The sequence below is a fragment of the Balaenoptera ricei genome, chromosome 10, assembly GCF_028023285.1.
Source record: "Balaenoptera ricei isolate mBalRic1 chromosome 10, mBalRic1.hap2, whole genome shotgun sequence".
Lineage (NCBI taxonomy): Eukaryota > Metazoa > Chordata > Mammalia > Artiodactyla > Balaenopteridae > Balaenoptera > Balaenoptera ricei.
In genome coordinates, this window is record NC_082648.1 from 67,881,485 (window position 1) to 67,904,142 (window position 22,658).

The window sequence follows — 22,658 nt, forward strand, 5'->3', positions numbered from 1 at the left end:
ACGGTGAAGACCGAGGAAGAGACATCTATCTAACCATACCTGGGAAAGTCAGAGAAGGCTTTTTGATGAGACTGACAACTGAACATTAGGAAATGGGGAGTAGGTTGGCATGGCTAGAGGACAGGGGAAATGAGAGTTTAGAAAATGTAAGCTAGGCACACAACATGAAGGGCCTTGATATAGAGAGTATATTTTATTCAATAAAATCTAACTCTTCTGGGTTAATGGAGCCTTTGAGAATGTGGAAAAAATAATGGACTTTTCTCCGATAAAAATGCACAGGCATGGATAGAAAATTCTTTGAGTAATTATAGGACTATAACAGACTCATAAGTTTTGTAGGTATGTAAGAAAAAAATATCTGAAGCTGTTTCACCATGGAATCTTGTAAACAGTTTTTCTAATTGGACTATTCTGGCATTTTCTGATAATTTTATATACATAATCAATTTCAACACCTAAAGTCAGGCTGGCTCCAATTTTGTGAATTGAAGGTATGGAATGAATAGACTATGGGTCTGACCCAGAATATTTTACTAAGAAATTAAAATGTAGTGTTTAATTGTGTTGCTAAGGAGGTGAACTTCAAAACAGAGTAAAAATCACCTTATAGTTTCTGAAAACAAAGTAATTTTGAAAATCATAGAGAATTCTTTAAAGATTATTTAAAGTAAACTGTTGAACAGCTTAAAATTGCATAATTATCCTTATAGACATGAACTAATGATTGATCATTGTACCTGAGAACTATCAAAAGTTTAGGGGAGGCATGTAACACAAGACAATGAGACTAAAAGGAAGGCATTACAATGCCCAGAGAATTGTATAGTAGTGAAAATCCCCAGGCCTGATATTCAAATAAATTGTGTAAGGAGATAAGCCAAAGTATTTTCTTTGGTTATTACAAAAGAGTATCAAGAAAATTCTCCAATACTTGCATAGTAATCACAAAGACATATTTTTCTCTAAAATTTAGTCCTTTTCAAGACATGGTGACATGAGGATTTGTTACATTTTAAACATGAATTAATATTGAACTGAGATATTTTTACTCAATAGCATGAGTAATGCTGACAGTAAACTAAAATGTATGTATCCATTTATCTATTTCTCAAAGGTATTAATCCACCTCAGAAAGTTTATGCTAAACTTGAAGATGTGGGAGAAGACAGTATAATTCTTCAGTGGGGATCCCCACAAGACGGCCACGAGGTCTACATTCAAATCGAATCCATATCAGATAGAAGAGAAGTCAGGAAGCTTTTTGTAAAGGATGCTAATAGAGTCAAGGTTGATCACTTAATCCCTGGAATGACATATGACATTGGAATGGCAACAGTAATGAATGGGAACTTCAGCGAGCTGGTCACTATTCAACAAACTCTAAGTGAGAATCAAGAACTTTTTATTCTTAACAGATATTTGCTGATTTGGGGGTATTGTAAAATAGTTTCTGAAAGAGCCCTCTGGTAGCAGGTTTTATCTTTTTACAATAAATAGATTGTTAGTGTGCTTCAGGATCTGGAGCAATTCGCATCTCTTGTAGCCTGAAAATGTCCTGTGCTTGTATAAAGGCAGCATTGTTTATGATTAAGATCCTAAAGCCACACTACCTAGGTTTGAATCTGGGTTCAGCTATTTGAGTAACCCTGGGCAATGTGTTCAACCTGTTTATGACTCAGTTTCCACATTTGTAAAGTGGGAGAAAATAATAGTGTGTGTTTCATAGGTTGTCCTGACAATAACTGATTTAATAAATGTAAGGACTTAGAACAGTGCCTGACATATAGCTGGACGTGTTTATAATTTTTATTGCATCCACAAAGGCATGCTGTAGCACATTGGATGGAAATATTGACAGTGTATAAAAGGTTTAGGACTAACAAAAATTTTCCATTTTCTTTCTCAAAATTAATATACTCAGTAAGTAATTATTGAAAATTTAATGAGGAAGAAAGAAAAGGAAAAAATGAAAAGTAAATACATGAAATAATGTTTATAGATATTTATAAATTATGGTAAATATTAAGAAGGAAGAGAGAAAAGTGATGTCAGAGAGTGTCAACTGAAATAAAAACATAAAGCATAAGAACAGTGAGTTTCAGTGTCATTTGGGGATCTTACTGAGGACTGTAGCCTGGGAGACAGCCTCTCAGAGAGCATTGAGGAACTGCTCCAAAGAGGTAGGGGGGAGAGGCCAGTATAGCGTATGTGATTTTTGGCTAAGAGGTATGTGCAATCAAGCATACATCTTGGCAGAAGGTTACTGCTAGTCATGAGGAACAGATATATCTCAGTTAATGATTTTAGTGCTTTTCTAAGTATGGGAAGATGTAAGAATATGGGCTCATAAAAATTTTTCCGGAAATATATCTAACTGCTTAAGGGCCTGTTTTGCCTGTTTTCCCAAAGCACAGAGTGCTTCATCCTATTCTTTATCCTGAATTCCTTTCAGGGTGTATTGTAGGTCAGCGACTGCAGTGGCTAATGACTTAATCCTGGTGTAACAGTATGGCAAGTGACATTCCTTGTTTTACAAGAGTAATTGAAGAGGGATGGAGGGTTCTACTGGAGATGGGCTGTAACAGAAGGAGTTACATTTGAATGGAGGCTTAAACCGTGAGAAGGCACCAGAGCAGAACAAGATGGAGGAAGGGTACTTTAGGCATGAACAGCTGGCATGAAGGCTGTAAAACAGGAAAAAGCTTGGTGTGTCTGAGAACAAAAAGGCCAGGATAAGTGTTGTCTAAGGAAGAGGGAGAAGGGTAGAAGGAAATGATATTGGAGAGGTAGTCAGGGGTCAGAGCACATAGAGCTTGGAGGCCATGCTTTTTTTTTTTGGATAAATCTCGACATTATTATTTGGAGGAACAGAGCAAGTTATAGTATATATACAGTATGTGTTCATTTATACAACATGAAGAGCATGCAAAATTGGACAAACTCAGGCATACAAATTTAATTTTTAAACATATGAGGAAAAGTGATGAAGTAATAAACACACAACTCAGGGAGGCAGTCCTTTCTGATAGAAAAGGGAAGCAATGGAATGAAGGAAGGTTACGCAAATGAATTCAAAGTAATGATAATTTTTTGTTTACTTAAATTAGGTAGTAAGTAGATGTTCTTCGTACCTTATGTATCAGTCATAAATATTTATTTGTATATTCTTAGCATTAAATAACAATAATTTAAAGTTGTTTAATCTTGAATGCCACTGTGTGCATCTTTGAAAATTGGGGTTGTGTGAAAAGACCCAAACCCCTGCAGAGAGAGGAGGCTGGAAGGATGAAGATATTTGCCCTTCAGTTATTGAGTATAACAGCACTGACAGCACTAACTTAATGGAGCTCATGGATAGCAACCAATTTAAAACAATTTTATTTGAAAATTTGTTTCTTCAAACACTTCTGCAGCAAGAAAATTAAATTTGTGTGAGAATGTTGAACAGAGACAGAAGAGTAGTCAGTCAAGCAGAGTGACATTGTCATTGATCCATAATTACACTTCTGTTATCCAAATCTGACTATATTATCTCCTCTTCAGTACTCATAAATAGTCTGTGCTCTTTATTACATATAATATTAATGCTACTTATAAACTCATATTAAAAATTAATAACATTAAATGTTTACTATGTTCCAAGTTCCTTTCTAAATGCTACATGTAAGAGCTCATTTTATCCTCATGGCAACCCCATGAAGTATTATCAACACTTTAGCAAATAAAAAATTAGGGCAGCTCTTTGAATCCAGGAGACTTAACATTCTATTTACTAATGCATTTGATTTTGGCAATGATAATTAGCATTTTTAAAAATTTATTTATTTTTTTCACACAAACACACTGTATTTTATTTTTACAAGAGATAAATAGACTGACACCAAGCATTGTAAATGGATGACCACAACAAAAGCAACAATTATTGCAATTACCAAACACGAAACACACTCATGCTATGTCATAATATTGACATTCAGTCCAGTAATCCTCCACTGTAACAGCTCCTTTACTTTGCAGTGAAAATTGATTTGTATATTCTTTGCCTCTGAGTCCTTGTGGGATTTTTTTTTTTTATTCAAACAGAAAGTCACAAAAATTATAATCATACTCATCAGTTCACTCAGTTCCATGTAATTAATTTTTTTTATCTTGATCTTTTGTTAGCACTTTTATGAGTTCATCAGTTTTTCATTAGAGTTCTGAAAATGCTTATTCATTCAGTTCAGCAGTACAGTCAGTTACCAGAAACCTGTACTTGTCAGAGTCTTTTCCATGAATTCCTTGAAGATGAAACCCTTTTATAGGAACATATTTGCAAAAGCATCAGAGTACACCCAGAACTGTCTGTAAATGACAAAAGACTTAAAAATGACCACGGTTAAAGATTTGATGAAAGTTCATAATAATGTAATTGACAAGGAAATTTAGTTATTTCTGAGATATACATTTTAAAGTAATAAGTAGAATTATGACATAACATTATACCAGAATATATAAGATTTTTAGAAATTTCATGTAATGTCTGAAACATTTATATTAACATATTTCCATACAAATAACCCAATGAAAGTTTAATATTAGTTGTTTTGTTTGTTTGTTTTTATACTGCAGGTTCTTACTAGTCATCAATTTTATACACATCAGTGTATATATGTCAATCCCAATCGCCCAATTCAGCACACCACCATCCCCACCCCACTGCAGTTTTCCCGCCTTGGTGTCCATATGTCTGTTCTCTACATCTGTGTCTCAACTTCTGCCCTGCAAACCGGCTCATCTGTACCATTTTTCTAGGTTCCACATACATGCGTTAATATACGATATTTGTTTTTCTCTTTCTGACTTACTTCACTCTGTATGACAGTCTCTAGATCCAACCACGTCTCAGCAAATGACTCAATTTCGTGATTTTTTATGGCTGAGTAATATTCCATTGTATATATGTACCACAACTTCTTTATCCATTCGTCTGTCGATGGGCATTTAGGTTGCTTCCATGACCTGGCTATTGTAAATAGTGCTGCAATGAACATTGGGGTGCATGTGTCTTTTTGAATTATGGTTTTCTCTGGGTATACGCCCAGTAGTGGGATTGCTGGATCATATGGTAAATCTATTTTTAGGTTTTTTTTTGTTTTTTTTTTTTAAACATCTTTATTGAAGTATAATTGCTTTACAATGGTGTGTTAGTTTCTGCTTTATAACAAAGTGAATCAGTTATACATATACATATGTTCCCATATCTCTTCCCTCTTGCATCTCCCTCCCTCCCACCCTCCCCATCCCACCCCTCTAGGTGGTCACAAAGCACCGAGCTGATCTCCCTGTGCTATGCAGCTGCTTCCCACTAGCTATCTATTTTACATTTGGTAGTGTATATATGTCCATGACACTCTCTCACCCTGTCACATCTCACCCCTACCCTTCCCCATATCCTCAAGTCCATTCTCTAGTAGGTCTGTGTCTTTATTCCCATCTTGCCCCTAGGTTCTTCATGACCTTTTTTTTTTTTCTTAGATTCCATATATATGTGTTAGCATACTGTATTTGTTTTTCTCTTTCTGACTTACTTCACTCTGTATGACAGACTCTAACTCCATCCACCTCATTACAGATACCTCCATTTCATTTCTTTTTATGGCTGAGTAATATTCCATTGTATATATGTGCCACATCTTCTTTATCCATTCATCTGTTGATGGACATTTAGGTTGCTTCCATGTCCTGGCTACTGTAAATAGAGCTGCAATGAACATTTTGGTACAAGACTTTTTGAACTATGGTTTTCTCAGGGTATATGCCCACTAGTGGGATTGCTGGGTCGTATGGTAGTTCTATTTTTAGTTTTTTCAGGAACCTCCATACTGTTCTCCATAGTGGCTGTATCAATTTACATTCCCACCAAGAGTGCAAGAGTGTTCCCTTTCCTCCACACCCTCTCCAGCATTTATTGTTTCTAGATTTTTTGATGATGGCCATTCTGACCGGTGTGAGATGATATCTCACTGTAGTTTTGATTTGCATTTCTCTAATGATTAAGGATGTTGAGCATTCTTTCATGTGTCTGTTGGCAATCTGTATATCTTCTTTGGAGAAATGTCTATTTAGGTCTTCTGCCCATTTTAGGATTGGGTTGTTTGTTTTTTTGTTATTGAGCTGCATGAGCTGCTTGTAAATCTTGGAGATTAATCCTTTGTCAGTTGCTTCATGTGCAAATATTTTCTCCCATTCTGATGGTTGTCTTATTTTTAGTTTTTTAAGGAACCTCCATACTGTTCTCCATAGTGGCTGTATCAATTTACATTCCCACCAAAAGTGCAAGAGGGTTCCCTTTTCTCCACACCCTCTCCAGCATTTGTTGTTTGTAGACTTTCTGATGATGCCCATTCTAACTGGTGTGAGGTGATACCTCATTGTAGTAGTTTTGATTTGCATTTCTCTAATAATTAGTGATGTTGAGCATCTTTTTTTTTTTTTTTTAATTTATTTATGGCTGTGTTGGGTCTTCGTTTCTGTGCGAGGGCTTTCTCTAGTTGCGGCGAGTGTGGGCCACTCCTCATCGCGGTGTGCAGGCCTCTCACTATCGCGGCCTCTCTTGTTGCAGAGCACAGGCTCCAGACGCGCAGGCTCAGTAGTTGTGGCTCACGGGCCCAGTTGCTCTGCGGCATGTGGGATCTTTCCAGGCCAGGGCTTGAACCCGTGTCCCCTGCATTAGCAGGCAGATTCTCAACCACTGCGCCACCAGGGAAGCCCTGAGCATCTTTTCATGTGCTTCTTGGCCATCTGTATGTCTTCTTTGGAGAAATGTCTATTTAGGTTTTCTGCCCATTGTTGGATTGGGTTGTTTATTTCATTAATATTGAGCTGAACGAGCTGTTTATATATTTTGGAGATTAATCCTTTGTCCGTTGATTCGTTTGCAAACATTTTCTCCCATTCTGAGGGTTGTCTTTTCATCTTGTTTATGGTTTCCATTGCTGTGCAAAAGCTTTGAAGTTTCATTAGGTCCCATTTGTTTATTTTTGTTTTTATTTCCATTACTCTAGGAGGTAGATCAAAAAAAGATCTTGCTGTGATTGATGTCAAAGAGTGTTCTTCCTATGTTTTCCTCTAAGAGCTTTATAGGGTCCGGTCTTACATTTAGGTCTCGAATCCATTTTGAGTTTATTTTTGTGTATGGTGTTAGGGAGTGTTCTAATTTCATTCTTTTACATGTAGCTGTCCAGTTTTCCCAGCACCACTTATTGAAGAGACTGTCTTTTCTCCATTGTATATCTTTGCCTCCTTTGTCATAGATTAGTTGACCATAGGTGCGTGGGTTAATCTCTGGGCTTTCTATCTTGTTCCATTGATCTATGTTTCTGTTTTTGTGCCAGTACCATATTGTCCTGATTACTGTAGCTTTGTAATATAGTCTGAAGTCAGGGAGTCTGATTCCTCCAGCTCCATTTTTTTCCCTCAAGACTGCTTTGGCTATTCGGGGTCTTTTGTGTCTCCATACAAATTTTAAGATGATTTGTTCTAGTTCCGTAAAAAATGCCATTGGTAATTTGATAGGGATTGCGTTGAATTTGTAGATTGCTTTAGGTAGTATAGTCATTTTCAAAATATTGATTTTTCCAATCCAAGAACATGGTATATCTCTCCATCTGTTGGTATCATCTTTAATTTCTTTCATCAGTGTCTTAGAGTTTTCTGCATATAGGTCTTTTGTCTCCCTAGGTAGATTTATTCCTAGATATTTTATTCTTTTTGTTGCAGTGGTATATGGGAGTGTTTCCATAATTTCTCTTTCAGATTTTTCATCATTGGTGTATAGGAATGCAAGAGATTTCTGTGCATTAATTTTGTATCCTGCAGCTTTACCAAATTCATTGATTAGCTCTAGTAGTTTTCTGGTGGCATTTTTAGGATTCTCTATGTATAGTATCATGTCATCTGCAAACAATGACAGTTTTACTTCTTCTTTTCCAATTTGTATTCCTTTTATTTCTTTTTCTTCTCTGATTTCCGTGGGTAGGACTTCCAAAACTATGTTGAATAATAGTGGACATCCTTGTCTCGTTCCTGATCTTAGAGGAAATGCTTCCAGTTTTTCACCATTGAGAATGATGTTTGCTGTGGGTTTGTCATATATGGCCTTTATTATGTTGAGGTAGGTTCCCTCTATGCCCACTTTCTGGAGAGTTTTTATCATAAATCGGTGTTGAATTTTGTCAAAAGCTTTTTCTGCATCTTTTGAGATGATCATATGGTTTTTATTCTTCAATTTGTTAATATGGTGTATCACATTGATTGATTTGCGTATATTGAAGAATCCTTGCATCCCTGGGATAAATCTCACTTGATCGTGGTGTATGATCCTTTTAATGTGTTGTTGGATTCTATTTGCCAGTATTTTGTTGAGGATTTTTGCATCTATATTCATCAGTGATATTGGTCTGTAATTTTCTTTTTTGTAGTATCTTTGTCTGGTTTTGGTATCAGGGTGATGGTGGCCTCATAGAATGAGTTTGGGAGTGTTCCTTCCTCTGCAAATTTTTGGAAGAGTTTGAGAAGGATGGGTGTTAGCTCTTCTCTAAATATTTGATAGAATTCACCTGTGAAGCCCTCTGGTCCTGGACTTTTGTTTGTTGGAAGATTTTTTTTTAAATTATTTAATTAATTAATTTTCATCTTTTTGGCTGTGTTGGGTCTTTGTGTCTGTGCGAGGGCTTTCTCCAGTTGCGGCGAGCAGGGGCCACTCTTCATCGCGGTGCATGGGCCTCTCACTGTCGCGGCCTCTTTTGTTGCGGAGCACAAGCTCCAGACGTGCAGACTCAGTAGTTGTGGCTCACGGGCCCAGTTGCTCCGCAGCATGTGGGATCTTCCCAGACCAGGGCTCGAACCCGTGTCCCCTGCATTGGCAGGCAGATTCTCAACCACTGCGCCACCAGGGAAGCCCTGTTGGAAGATTTTTAATCACAGTTTCAATTTCATTACTTGTGATTGGTCTGTTCATATTTTCTGTTTCTTCCTGGTTCAGTCTTGGAAGGTTATACCTTTCTAAGAATTTGTCCATTTCTTCCAGGTTGTCCATTTAATTGCCATAGAGTTACTTGTAGTAGTCTCTTAGGATGCTTTGTATTTCTGCGGTGTCTGTTGTAACTTCTCCTTTTTTATTTCTAATTTTACTGATTCGAGTCCTCTCCCTCTGTTTCTTGATGAGTCTGGCTAATGGCTTATCAATTTTGTTTATCTTCTCAAAGAACCAGCTTTTAGTTTTATTGATCTTTGCTGCTGTTTTCTTTGTTTCTATTCCATTTCTTTCTGCTCTGATCTTAATGATTTCTTTCCTTCTGCTAACTTTGGGTTTTGTTTGTTTTTCTTTCTCTAGTTCCTTTAGGTGTAAGGTTAGATTGTTTACTTGAGATTTTTCTTGTTTCTTTAGGTAGGCTTGTATAGCTATAAACTTCCCTCTTAGAACTGCTTTTGCTGCATCCCATAGGTTTTGGATCGTTGTATTTTCATTGTCATTTGTCTCTAGGTATTTTTTGATTTCCTCTTTGATTTCTTCAGTGATCTCTTGGTTATTTAGTAACGTATTATTTAGCCTCCATGTGTTTGTGTTTTTTACGTTTTTTTCCCTGTAATTCATTTCTAATCTCATAGCGTTGTGGTCAGAAAAGATGCTTGATATGATTTCACTTTTCTTAAATTTACCGAGGCTTGATTTGTGATGCAAGATGTGATCTATCCTGGAGAATGTTCCATGTGCATTTGAGAAGAAAGTGTAATCTGCTGTTTTCGGATGGAATGTCCTATAAATATGAATTAAATCTATCTGATCTATTGTGTCATTTAAAGCTTGTGTTTCTTTGTTAATTTTCTGTCTGGATGATCTGTCCATTGGTATAAGTGAGGTGTTAAAGTCCCCAACAGTATTGTGTTACTGTCGATTTCCTCTTTTAGAGCTGTTAGCAGTTGCCTTATGTATTGAGGTGCTCCTGTGTTGGGTGCATATATATTTATAATTGTTATATCTTCTTCTTGGATTGATCCCTGGATCATTATGTAGTGTCCTTCCTTGTCTCTTGTCACATTCTTTATTTTAAAGTCTATTTTGTCTGATATGAGTATAGCTACTCCAGCTTTCTTTTGATTTCCATTTGCATGGAATATCTTTTTCCATCCCCTCACTTTCAGTCTGTATGTGTCCCTAGGTCTGAAGTGGGTCTCTTGTAGACAGCATATAGATGGGTCTTGTCTTTGTATCCATTCAGCAAGCCTGTGTCTTTTGGTTCGAGCATTTAATCCATTCACGTTTAAGGTAATTATCGATATGTATGTTCCTATGACCATTTTCTTAATTTTGGGGGGGTTTGTTTTTGTAGGTCCTTTTCTTCTCTTGTGTTTCCCACTTAGAGAAGTTCCTTTAGCATTTGTTGTAGAGCTGGTTTGGTGGTGCTGAATTCTCTTAGCTTTTGCTTGTCTGTAAAGCTTTTGATTTCTTCATCAAATCTGAATGAGATCCTTGCCGGGTAGAGTAATCTTGGTCATAGTTTCTTCCCTTTCATCACTTTAAGTATATCATGCCACTCCTTTCTGGCTTGTAGAGTTTCTGCTGAGAAATCGCTGTTAACCTTATGGGAGTTCCCTTGTATGTTATTTGTCGTTTTTCCTTTGCTGCTTTCAGTAATTTTCCTTTGTCTTTAATTTTTGCCAGTTTGATTACTATGTGTCTTGGCGTGTTTCTCCTTGGGTTTATCCTGTATGGGACTCGCTGCGCTTCCTGGACTTGGGTGGCTATTTCCTTTCCCATGTTAGGGAAGTTTTCGATTATAATCTCTTCAAATATTTTTTCGGGTCCTTTCTCTCTCTCTTCTCCTTCTGGGACCCCTATAATGCCAACGTTGTTGCATTTAATGTTGTCCCAGAGGTCTCTTAGGCTGTCTTCATTTCTTTTCATTCTTTTCTCTTTAGTCTGTTCCACAGCAGTGAATTCCACCGTTCTGTCTTCCAGGTCACTTATCCGTTCTTCTGCCTCAGTTATTCTGCTATTGATACCTTCTAGTGTAGTTTTCATTTCAGTTATTGTATTGTTTATCTCTGTTTGTTTGTTCTTTAATTCTTCTAGGTCTTTGTTAAACATTTCTTGCATCTTCTCGATCTTTGCCTCCATTCTTATTCCGAGGTCCTGGATCATCTTCACTATCATTACTCTGAATTCTTTTTCTGGAAGGTTGCCTATCTCCACTTCATTTAGTTGTTTTTCTGGGGTTTTGTCTTGTTCCTTCATCTGGTATATAGCCCTCTGCTTTTCCAACTTGTGTATCTTTCTGTGAATGTGGTTTTTGTTGCACAGCCTGCAGGATTATAGTTTTTCTTGCTTCTGCTGTCTGCCCTCTGGTGGTTGAGGCTATCTAAGAGGCTTGATTGGAGGCTCTGGTGGTGGGTAGAGCTGACTGCTGCTCTGGTGGGCAGAGCTCAGTAAAACTTTAATCCACTTGACTGTTGATGGGTGGGGCTGGGTTCCCTCCCTGTTGGTTGTTTGGCCTGAGGCAACCCAACGCTGGAGCCTACCTGGGCTCTTTGGTGGGGCTAATGACAGACTCTGGGAGGGCTCACACCAAGGAGTACTTCCCAGAACTTCTGCTGCCAATGTCCTTGTCCCCACAGTGAAACAGAGCCACCCCTCGCCTCTGCAGGAGACCCTCCAACACTAGCAGGTAGGTCTGGTTCAGTCTCCCCTGGTGTCACTGCTCCTTCCCCTGGGTTCCGATGCGCACACTATTTTGTGTGCGCCCTCCAAGAGTGGGGTCTCTGTTTCCCCCAGTCCTGTCGAAGTCCTGCAATCAATTCCCACTAAGCTTCAGAGTCTGATTCTCTGTGAATTCCTCCTCCTGTTGCCAGACCCCCAGGTTGGGAAGCCTGACGTGGGGCTCAGAACATTCACTCCAGTGGGTGGACTTCTGTGGCATAAGTGTTCGCCAGTCTGTGAGTCACCCACCCACCAGTTATGGGGTTTGATTTTACTGTGATTGCACCCCTCCTACCGTCTCATTGTGGCTTCTCCTTTGTCTTTGGATGTGGGGTATCTGTTTTGGTGAGTTCCAGTGTCTTCCTGTCGATGATTGTTCAGCAGTTAGTTGTGATTCTGGTGTTCTCGCAAGAAGGAGTGAGAGCACGTCCTTCTACTCCGCCATCTTGGTTCCAGAGGCCATGCTTTTGAGTTTGTTCTGAGGGCAATGGGAAGCCATTGAGGGGTTTATGCAGGAGAGTGACAAGGTGACCCATGTTACAAAAATGTCTCTCCTGATATGTGCAAAGAATGATTTGTATAGGGGTGAGAGTGGAAGTAGGGAAACTGGGTAAGAGGGTGTTGTAGAATATAGGCAAAAGATTATGGTGGACACGATGGGGAAGTGCAGATGGAAAATAGGAGACAGACTTTATATTATGGAAGTAAGAAATCTGAGCTTTCACGCTGGAGTGCTTGTGATAAGTAAGGGAGAAACTGGGGTTTTGACTTGACTAATTTGGGTGGATAGTGGTGACTGTGAGGAAGGAAAGCTCACTGGACCTCACAGGCCTTTTGGCTAACAAAAAAGGGCAGCCTGATGGAAAAAGTGAATTGGTTCAAAAAATTGTGTCTTAGCAGGGTCCGCAGTCAACCAGCATCAGATCTTCCTGTTTTAACTTCCAAAGACTAAACCTAAATTTAGTTCCATAACTTTCAAGCTTAAATTTTTGAGAAAACCTACCTAAAGATAAATATCATAGGAAACAGTTGTGAAAAAGGAGACAACTAAGAAAGAGATATTGCTAAAAAAAAAAAAACTATTTCATGTCTATTAAACGACCCAATGCAAATTTATAGTCAGAACAAAAGTACTAAAATTAAAATGCATAAGTGGAAAATGAACTGTAGTCTTAGAGCCACCAATCATTACTAGTTATTACCAGTATGAGGTTAGATTTTCCCCATATTGTCTCAGGGCCTAGGTCTTTGCTCCACAAGATTTAAATCACTGAGTGTGTGTATGTGTGTATGTGTGTGTGTGTGTGTGTATATATATACACACACTTTTCTTTTAATATTTTTAAATTTTATTTTATTTTATTTTTTAAATTTTTGGCTGTGTTGGGTCTTCGTTGCTGCGTGTGGGCTTTCTCTAGTTGCAGCAAGCGGGGGCTACTCTTCGTTGCGGTGTGCGGGCTTCTCATTGTGGTAGCTTCTTTTGTTGTGGAGCATGGACTCTAGGCGCGCGGGCTTCAGTAGTTTCAGCACTTGGGCTCAGTAGTTGTGGCACGTGGGCTTCAGTAGTTGCAGCACGCGGTCTCGGTAGTTGTGGCTCGCAGGCTCTGGAGCGCAGGCTCAGTAGTTGAGGTGCACAGGCTTAGTTGCTCTGTGGCATGTGGGATCTTCCCGGACCAGGGATTGAACCCGTGTCGCCTGCATTGGCAGGCAGATTCTTAACCACTGTGCCACCAGGGGAGTCCCCACTGAGTATATTTTTAAATTGGTTTTCATCTCTAAAGTTCTATTCTTCTTTGACTGTAGGGAACTTAGCATATTTCAGCCCATCTACCATCTAAAACCAAATTTTGCCATCCTTTCTATATAGTGAGCTCTTTTGAAATCTTATTAGGCTCTCTATCTTCAGGTGTATGCATAGTTCTCAACTCTGGTTAATTCAAGTACTTATTTATAAAGTCACCATCCAAATGGATGCTGAAACATGGATTAATATATATAAATCCTAGGAAGAATAATAGAATTTTAGGGTTTGAAGTTAGAACAGAGATTTTCTGGCCAAAGCCTCATAAGATATGTAATTCCTCTGATCATTTTATAATTCATCCCTGTAATTTTCCTCTAGTTTGGAGCCATGTCTGTTCTCCAGAGTATCACAAAGCAAATCTACTCCCTGATTCACGTGAAAGTCCATCATATGTTTGGAAATACCCATTAGGTGCTTGTGGTGTCTGTATTTTCTTTCCTTCTGGTGGATTTTCTCTAGTTCCTTCAAGTATTCCACTATTTCTTATAATCCTATTTGTCTTTCTATTCAGTTCTTAAACTTTATAATCAGTTTTGGCATCACTTGATTATTTATCATTCATCATTTTTACTTGTGTCAAGATGATTAAGCAAATATTAACCTATCCCAAGGTGCAAAGGTGGAAATTAACTCTTTCCTTGTATTCATTCAACAAATAGTTGTTGATAACTATTATTTACTATGTCCTATTTCTCTTTCTTCCATACACTTTGAGGCTGTCAAGCATAGAAGGACATTTACCTTTTAATGAGCTTCTACATGTTACAGACATATAGAAAAAAATAAAATTTACACATTCCTTTATTTTCCTTTCCCCTTTGAACCTTTTCTCTTTGTCTCTTTCTCAGTTATCCTGAAAGCAACTAACCAAAACTTGATCTCCAGTTATTACTGTGCGCCTGAACTATAAAGTATGCACTTTGGGAGAAGTCGGTGCTTATGACAACAGACCTTGGAACCAGATTACCTGGGTTACAATTCCAGCTCCACGAGGATCAGTTTATGTCTTTTGGAAAGTCATTCAACCTTTTTGGTCCTCAGTTTTCTTCTCCCTAAAATGGGAATTATAATAATCTTATCTGCTTTATGAAGTTAATATAATTTAAGGGCTCAGACACCAAGCAAGCACTCTGAGAGTCTTTGAGGTTGTTATAATTTTTATTTCTTTACGGGAGTGGAGTGATGGCATTGCGGAGCTATGGCCATCCATAGTGGGAAGTAAAGCTGTTTTAGCTATTTATGTGGTCTCTCTTTGTCTAAGGAGTTAGCTACATCCAAGTTTTCTTGAGGGAAGGAGATCTGTAGGAGAGCTGGTGTTTGAGTTTTCTTTTTTTCCTCTCGTTCTAGAAGAATAAATTTTAAGATAGACTGGGCATCTCTGAGGCCTCATTCTACCTTACCTATCATAAAAACCTTTGAATTTGGCCTAGTTCAGTTTATCTCATATTGAAAAAAACTCATACAGCCCTCAGGGCTGCCACTTCTTCTGAAAAAGCTTTTGCAGGAAAATAGGTAAGGATGGAGGTCATGGTCACAGAGGTGGAGACCCACTGGAATCCACCAGAAATGGCAAAATCTTCTTCCAGTTGAGTTTTCAGAAATTCAGGGTATAGTTTTGAAGAGAGGGAATAACTTAATCCTATTCTACAGCTGTCCAGCCTTGGTGTCCCTCTGCTTTAACATGTCATGTGTTAACACCGTTGACTACATCTCCTTGGACAAGTGGAGTTGGTGTAAAACCTTATATTTACCCACTGGAGGGGATGTTGCTGACTCTGTATACTTTTAGAACCTAGAGTAAACTATGCCTATTTAAAGCCTTGTCTCTCCCTAGAAAATGTTTTCAGCACCCAAGAGCATGCAAGTGAATTTTTTCCATGAGGGCACCGGTTACTCATTTCCAATCCACAGATCTTTAATTGTTGCTCAAAGTACATTTAGAAGCTTTCATAGATCATTGCCCACAGATTCAGATGGATTGGATACTTGTGGAATGTCATGCTAGTCTTGCAAAACCATGCTTACTGTGAGAGCTTTGTAGCCGAAGAAAGCTGTAAGGAATTTAAAGAGGAAACCCACCAAAAATGTTAGTGATGACAGAAAAAGACAAGTAAACATAACTGGAAAAAGAAAAACATGGTAAAAGTGCCTTGAAACCTAGTAATATACCATATAGAATGTGTTATGGTTAGTATATTGAACGTTTCCTCATAACCACCAAGAACATAAAAGGAAAGTTATATATTACAGCTGAATGAATTGGGGGAGATATTGCACAGATTTTGTGTTCTATATTTCTAATTATAGATGTGTGCTTAAATCTTTTTAGACAGTACTGGCTCTGGGTAAAGTGACAGAATCACATTGTCAGATCATATTGTCACTGTTCTAACAGTGACTTAGAACACGTTCCATCGCATCAAACCAGATGTCACCAAAAAAAAAAGAAAAAAAGAAATGAAAGGCCGTCTCATTTTTTGGAAGGAAAAAATACTTCTTCAGAATGTATATTTTAGAAGAAGATAGAAGATATCTATTTGGAAGAAAGACAGACTTAAGAATCTACTAGATGGTGTCTCAATAATCTAAAAATAGAATGGAAATTAAAATTGACCTGAGGAAAAATAATGTGAATAGAAGTTATCTAAAATTTCAAATCTGCTCTAAATAGCAGAATAGAGGATTGTGGTACAATAAAGCTCTTGAATAGAGGTCAGGGAGAGTATAAAATGTAAATGAATCCTTCCACCAAACTGTTGCCAGAACCATGTTCCTAAAAATGAAATGAAACGTCTGCTCACAATTGCTGTGCAGACAGGGTAAAGTCTGACCTCGAGAGCATGGCATGCAAAGCCTCTCACAGACAGCGGCCAGCCTCAGAGGTGGCCCGTTCATTCCCGGTCCCTGTTCCTCACACACACCCTGTGCTTGAACCACCCTGAGTGCCTGCCCTGTGCCTGGAACTGCTCTGAGCACTTTATGCATAAATGCAATCTCTCACTTAATTGTCACAGGAACCCTGCAAAGTAGATGTCCTTCCCATTTTAGGGATGAAAAAGCCAAGGCACAGAGTGACTAAGTAACTAACCAAAGACTAGAAGTTGGAAGCTAGTTGCCAAGGACTAGTGACTAGTATCTTGCCCTGCTAGTAAAGAGTTAGAAGAACTTGGTATTCCCTGAAGACACGATGATGCACATTTTGGTTTCCAGGCCTTGCTGATGCTTTTCTCTTGGTCCAGGATTCCCTCCTGACTACCTCTCCCCACCACGCACACTCTTTCCGGTAGACTTGTACTATCCTGTAAGACTCAGATAAAACATCATCATCGACTCTGGAAAGCCTTCCCCAATTACCTCTGCTAGAATTGTGGATTTCTTCCTCTATTCTCAACAGCCTTTTGTTCATGTCACTCTAACCATTTGGGACTCTAGTTAGCGATCTGTACATGTCTTTTCTGAGATTGGGAACTCTTTGAAAGCAGGAATCTGGCCTTATTTATTTGAGCACTCCTCCTAGTATATAGGTTTTCAAAAGTATTTTCTTAATAAATAGATAAAAAGGAAAAAATGGGAAAATCTCAGATTTTTATGTTTTTTTCAGACTGTTAATGTGAATCAAAAAATGAAAGTTAATTAGGTCCTTTCAATACATATGTACGTAGTCTTTCAGAATGTATACCTTATTCCTCTGTCCAGTGGTGACCTAGTAAACATAAGTTTCATATTTAGGCATTTAATTTTTTCACAAATTCTAGAACATGCTAGACATAATATAGAGAAATATGAAAGTTTTAAGAAAATACTAATTATAAATATCTCTTTTTATCTTTCAGAGCCGAAACCAGTTCAAATTGTTATCCCTTATGAAAGTCATAGCACCTCTGTAATCTTATTTGTTCAGATGCCTGATATTGGAATGTTTGATGGCATACATATTGCGAGCGACAGAGGGCCAAATGTAACCAAGTTTTTGAAACAGGACAATAAAATAACTGTTGACAATTTAACCCCAGGCACAGAATATAATTTCTTTGTTTCTACCATCAGTGGGACTAAATTAAGTAATATGTACTATGTGCCTGCAGTAAAAACATGTAAGTATTTTAGGACTTCTCTAAGTTGCTTCTTTTTTTAAAAATTTTTTAAATTTTTATTTATTTATTTATTTTTTAACATCTTTATTGGAGTATGATTGCTTTAAAATGGTGTGTTAGTTTCTGCTTTATAACAAAGTGAATCAGCTATACATATACATATATCCCCATATCTCTTCCCTCTTGCGTCTCCCTCCCTCCCACCCTCCCTATCCCACCCCTCTAGGTGGTCACAAAGCACTGAGCTGATCTCCCTGTGCTATGCGGCTGCTTCCCACTAGCTATCGGTTTTACATTTGGTAGTGTATATATGTCCATGCCACTCTCTCACTTTGTCCCAGCTTACCCTTCCCCCTTCCCGTGTCCTCAAGTCCATTCTCTAGTAGGTCTGCGTCTTTACTCCCGTCTTGCCCCTAGGTTCTTCATGACAATTTTTTTTTTTTTTAGATTCCATATATCTCTGTTAGCATATGGTATTTGTTTTTCTCTTTCTGACTGACTTCACTCTGTAGGACAGACTCTAGGTCCATCCACCTCACTACAAATAACTCAATTTCTTTTCTTTTTATGGCTGAGTAATATTCCATTGTATATATGTGCCACATCTTCTTTATCCATTCATCTGTTGATGGACACTTAGGTTGCTTCCATGTCCTGGCTGTTGTAAATAGAGCTGCAATGAACACTGTGGTACGAGACTCTTTTTGAATTACGGTTTTCTCAGGGTATATGCCCAGTAGTGGGATTGCTGGGTCGTATGGTAGTTCTATTTTTAGTTTTTTCAGGAACCTCCATACTGTTCTCCATAGTGGCTGTATCAATTTACATTCCCACCAACAGTGCAAGAGGGTTCCCTTTTCTCCACACCCTCTCCAGAATTTATTGTTTGTAGACTTTTTGATGATGGCCATTCTAACTGGTGTGAGATGATATCTCATTGTAGTTTTGATTTGCATTTCTCTAATGATTAATGATGTTGAGCATTCTTTCATGTGTTTGTTGGCAATCTGTATATCTTCTTTGGAGAAATGTCTATTTAGGTCTTCTGCCCATTTTTGGATTGGGTTGTTTGTGTTTTTGATATTGAGCTGCATGAGCTGCTTCTAAATTTTGGAGATAAATCCTTTGTTAGTTGCTTCATTTGCAAATATTTTCTCCCATTCTGAGGGTTGTCTTTTCATCTTGTTTCCTTTGCTGTGCAAAAGCTTTTAAGTTTCATTAGGTCCCATTTGTTTATTTTTGTTTTTATTTCCATTTCTCTAGGAGGTGGGTCAAAAAGGATCTTGCTGTGATGTATGTCATAGAGTGTTCTGCCTATGTTTTCCTCTAAGAGTTTGATAGTGTCTGGCCTTACATTTAGGTCTTTAATCCATTTTGAGTTTATTTTTGTGTATGGTGTTAGGGAGAGTTCTAATTTCATTCTTTTACATGTAGCTGTCCAGTTTTCCCAGCACCACTTATTGAAGAAGCTGTCTTTTCTCCATTGTACTTTCTTGCCTCCTTTATCAAAGATAAGGTGACCATATGTGCGTGGGTTTATCTCTGGGTTTTCTATCCTGTTCCATTGATCTATATTTCTGTTTTAGTGCCAGTAGCATACTGTCTTGATTACTGTAGCTTTGTAATATAGTCTGAAGTCAGGGAGCCTGATTCCTCCAGCTCCATTTTTCTTTCTCAAGATTGCTTTGGCTATTCGGGGTCTTTTGTGTTTCTATACAAATTGTGAAATTTTTTGTTCTAGTTCTGTGAAAAATGCCATTGGTAGTTTGATAGGGATTGCATTGAATCTGTAGATTGCTTTGAGTAGTATAATCGTTTTCACAATGTTGATTCTTCCAATCCAAGAACATGGTATATCTCTCCATCTGTTTGTATCATCTTTAATTTCTTTCATCAGTGTCTTATAGTTTTGTGCATACAGGTCTTTTTTCTCTTTAGGTAGGTTTATTCCTAGGTATTTTTTTCTTTTTGTTGCCATGGTAAATGGGAGTGTTTCCTTAATTTCTCTTTCAGATTTCTCATGATTAGTGTATAGGAATGCAAGAGATTTCTGTGCCTTAATTTTGTATCCTGCTACTTTACCAAATTCATTGATTAGCTCTAGTAGTTTTCTGGTAGCATCTTTAGGATTCTCTATGTATAGTATCATGGTATCTGCAAACAGCAGCAGTTTTACTTCTTCTTTTCTGATTTGGATTCCTTTTATTTCTTTTTCATCTCTGATTACTGTGGCTAAAACTTCCAAAACTGTGTTGAATAATAGTGATGAGAGTGGGCAACCTTGTCTTGTTCCTGATCTTAGTGGAAATGGTTTCAGTTTTTCACCACTGAGAACGATGTTGGCTGTGGGTTTGTCATGTATGGCCTTTATTCTGTTGAGGTAAGTTCCCTCTGTGCCTACTTTCTGTAGGGTTTTTATCATAAATGGGTGTTGAAATTTGTTGAAAGCTTTTTCTGCATCTGTTGAGATGATCATATGGTTTTTCTCCTTCAATTTGTTAATATGGTGTATCACATTGATTGATTTGCATATATTGAAGAATCCTTGCATTGCTGGGATAAACCCCACTTGATCATGGTGTATGATCCTTTTAATGTGCTGTTGGATTCTGTTTGCTAGTATTTTGTTGAGGATTTTTGCATCTATGTTCATCAGTGATATTGACCTGTAGTTTTCTTTGTGACGTCTTTGTCTGGTTTTGGTATCAGGGTTATGGTGGCCTCATAGAATGAGTTTGGGAGTGTTCCTCCCTCTGCTATATTTTGGAAGAGTTTGAGAAGGATAGGTGTTAGCTCTTCTCTAAATGTTTGATAGAATTCACCTGTGATGCCATCTGGTACTGGGCTTTTGTTGGAAGATCTTTAATCAGTTTCAATTTCAGTGCTTATGATTGGTCTCTTTATATTTTCTATTTCTTCTTGGTTCAGTCTTAGAAGGTTGTGCTTTTCTAAGAATTTGTCCATTTCTTCCAGGTTGTCCATTTTATTGGCATATAGTTGCTTGTAGTAATCTCTCATGATCCTTTGTATTTCTGCAGTGTCAGTTGATACTTCTTTTTTATTTCTAATTCTATTGATTTTAGTCTTCTCCCTTTTTTTATTGATGAGTCTGGCTAATGGTTTATCAATTTAGTTTATCTTCTCAAAGAACCAGCTTTTAGTTTTATTGATCTTTGCTATTGTTTCCTTCATTTCTTTTTCATTTATTTCTGACCTAATCTTTATGATTTCTTTCCTTCTGCTAACTTTGAGGTTTTTTGGTTCTTCTTTCTCTAATTGCTTTAGGTGTGAGGTTAGGTTGTTTATTTGAGATGTTTCTTGTTCCTTAAGGTAAGATTGTATTGCTATAAACTTCCCTCTTAGAACTGCTTTTGCTGCATCTCATAGGTTTTGCGTCATCGTGTTTTCATTGTCATTTGTTTCTAGGTACTTTTTGATTTCCTCTTTGATTTCTTCAATGATCTCTTGGTTATTAAGTAGTGTATTGTTTAGCCTCTATGTGTTTGTATTTTTTACAGTTTTTTTCCTGTAATTGATATCTAGTGTTATAGCGTTGTGGTTGGAAAAGATACTTGATATGATTTCAGTTTTCTTAAAGTTACCAAGGCTTGATTTGTGATCCAAGATATGATCTGTTCTGGAGAATGTTCCATGAGCACTTGAGAAGAAAGTATATTCTGTTGTTTTTGGATGGAATGTCATATAAATATCAATTAAGTCCATCTTGTTTAATGTGTCATTTAAAGCTTGTGTTTTCTTATTTATTTTCATTTTGGATGATCTGTCTATTGGTGAAAGTGGGGTGTTAAAGTCCCCTATGATGACTGTGTTACTGTCGATTTCCCCTTTTATGGCTGTTAGCACTTGCCTTATGTATTGAAGTGCTCCTATGTTGGGTGCATAAATATTTACAATTCTTATATCTTCTTCTTGGATTGATCCCTTGATCATTATGTAGTGTCCTTCTTTGTCTCTTGTAATAGTCTTTGTTTTAAAGTCTCTTTTGTCTGATATGAGAATGGCTACTCTAGCTTTCTTTTGATTTCCATTTTCATGGAATATCTATTTCCATCCCCTCACTTTCAGTCTGTGTGTGTCCCTAGGTCTGAAGTGGGTCTCTTGTAGACAGCATATATATGGGTCTTGTTTTTGTATCCATTCAGCCAGTCTCTGTCTTTTGGTTGGAGCATATAATCCATTTACATTTAAGGTAATTATCGATATGTATGTTCCTATTACCATTGTCTTAAAAATATGGAATGCTTCACAAATTTGTGTGTCATCCTTGCGCAGGGGCCATGCTAATCTTCTCTGTATTGTTCCAATTTTAGTTTGTGTGCTGCCGAAGCAAGCACCTAAGTTGCTTCTTGATTTTGATTTTGTGTGTCATTTCAAATTAGTAGTCTACATTCACTTTAACGCAATTGTTTTCAAATATCCTTTAAAACAGTTGCAGAAACCTCATTACTGAGCCTGATCTTTAATTGTCCAAGTATGCAGATAGAGCTAACCTTGTTTAAAATTAGTAAGTCATGAATTTTTTCTTATCTATTAACAGAAAAAAAATACTTGCATATTAATCGGAATTTTCAATGACTTTTTTCGAGTGAGGAATGTGAGTAATATTTAGGCAGATTATGAAATCTAGATCATATTTTTTGAGTCTAGGGGCCCTGATAGTGTCTCTCAAAGCATATAATCTAAGTGTGTGTTTGCTCATCCCATGCTGCCATTTGTCTGGAAAGAACTAGCTTGTATTTTCTTTACCTCTTTGAATATTTTAAATTAATATGTTTAATATTTGTTCATACCAATACTTACATTTTGAGATTCATGATTTTGATTTATCTTTAAGTCACTCAAAAATTCTACAGATATTAATTTCGAAATTTTGGGATACTTGAAATTTATCTAAGGTATCCATCTGCTTGATGTAGAAATAAATGGCAAAGAATAATAAATGCCATATAAAAATCACGTGGTGTCCTAAAAACATGTTTCTGAGTATAAATATAAA

At 37.4% G+C, this 22,658-nt stretch overlaps 1 protein-coding gene and 1 non-coding gene across 6 annotated transcripts in view; one reads left to right on the forward strand and one right to left on the reverse strand.

The window, feature by feature from the left end:
* PTPRQ (protein tyrosine phosphatase receptor type Q) overlaps nucleotides 1-22,658 on the forward strand; it is a 280,514-nt gene that overhangs the window by 14,323 nt on the left and 243,533 nt on the right. For all 5 annotated transcript variants that reach the window (XM_059936586.1, XM_059936587.1, XM_059936583.1 and 2 more), the window contains exons 10-11: nucleotides 1,118-1,387; nucleotides 17,381-17,641. In XM_059936586.1, coding sequence (XP_059792569.1) covers nucleotides 1,118-1,387; nucleotides 17,381-17,641 — 531 coding nt within the window. The remainder of the gene's footprint in view (nucleotides 1-1,117; nucleotides 1,388-17,380; nucleotides 17,642-22,658) is intronic.
* LOC132373873 (U6 spliceosomal RNA) lies at nucleotides 21,890-21,996 on the reverse strand. Its single transcript, XR_009505529.1, has one exon. It is a non-coding gene; the product is annotated as a U6 spliceosomal RNA (small nuclear RNA).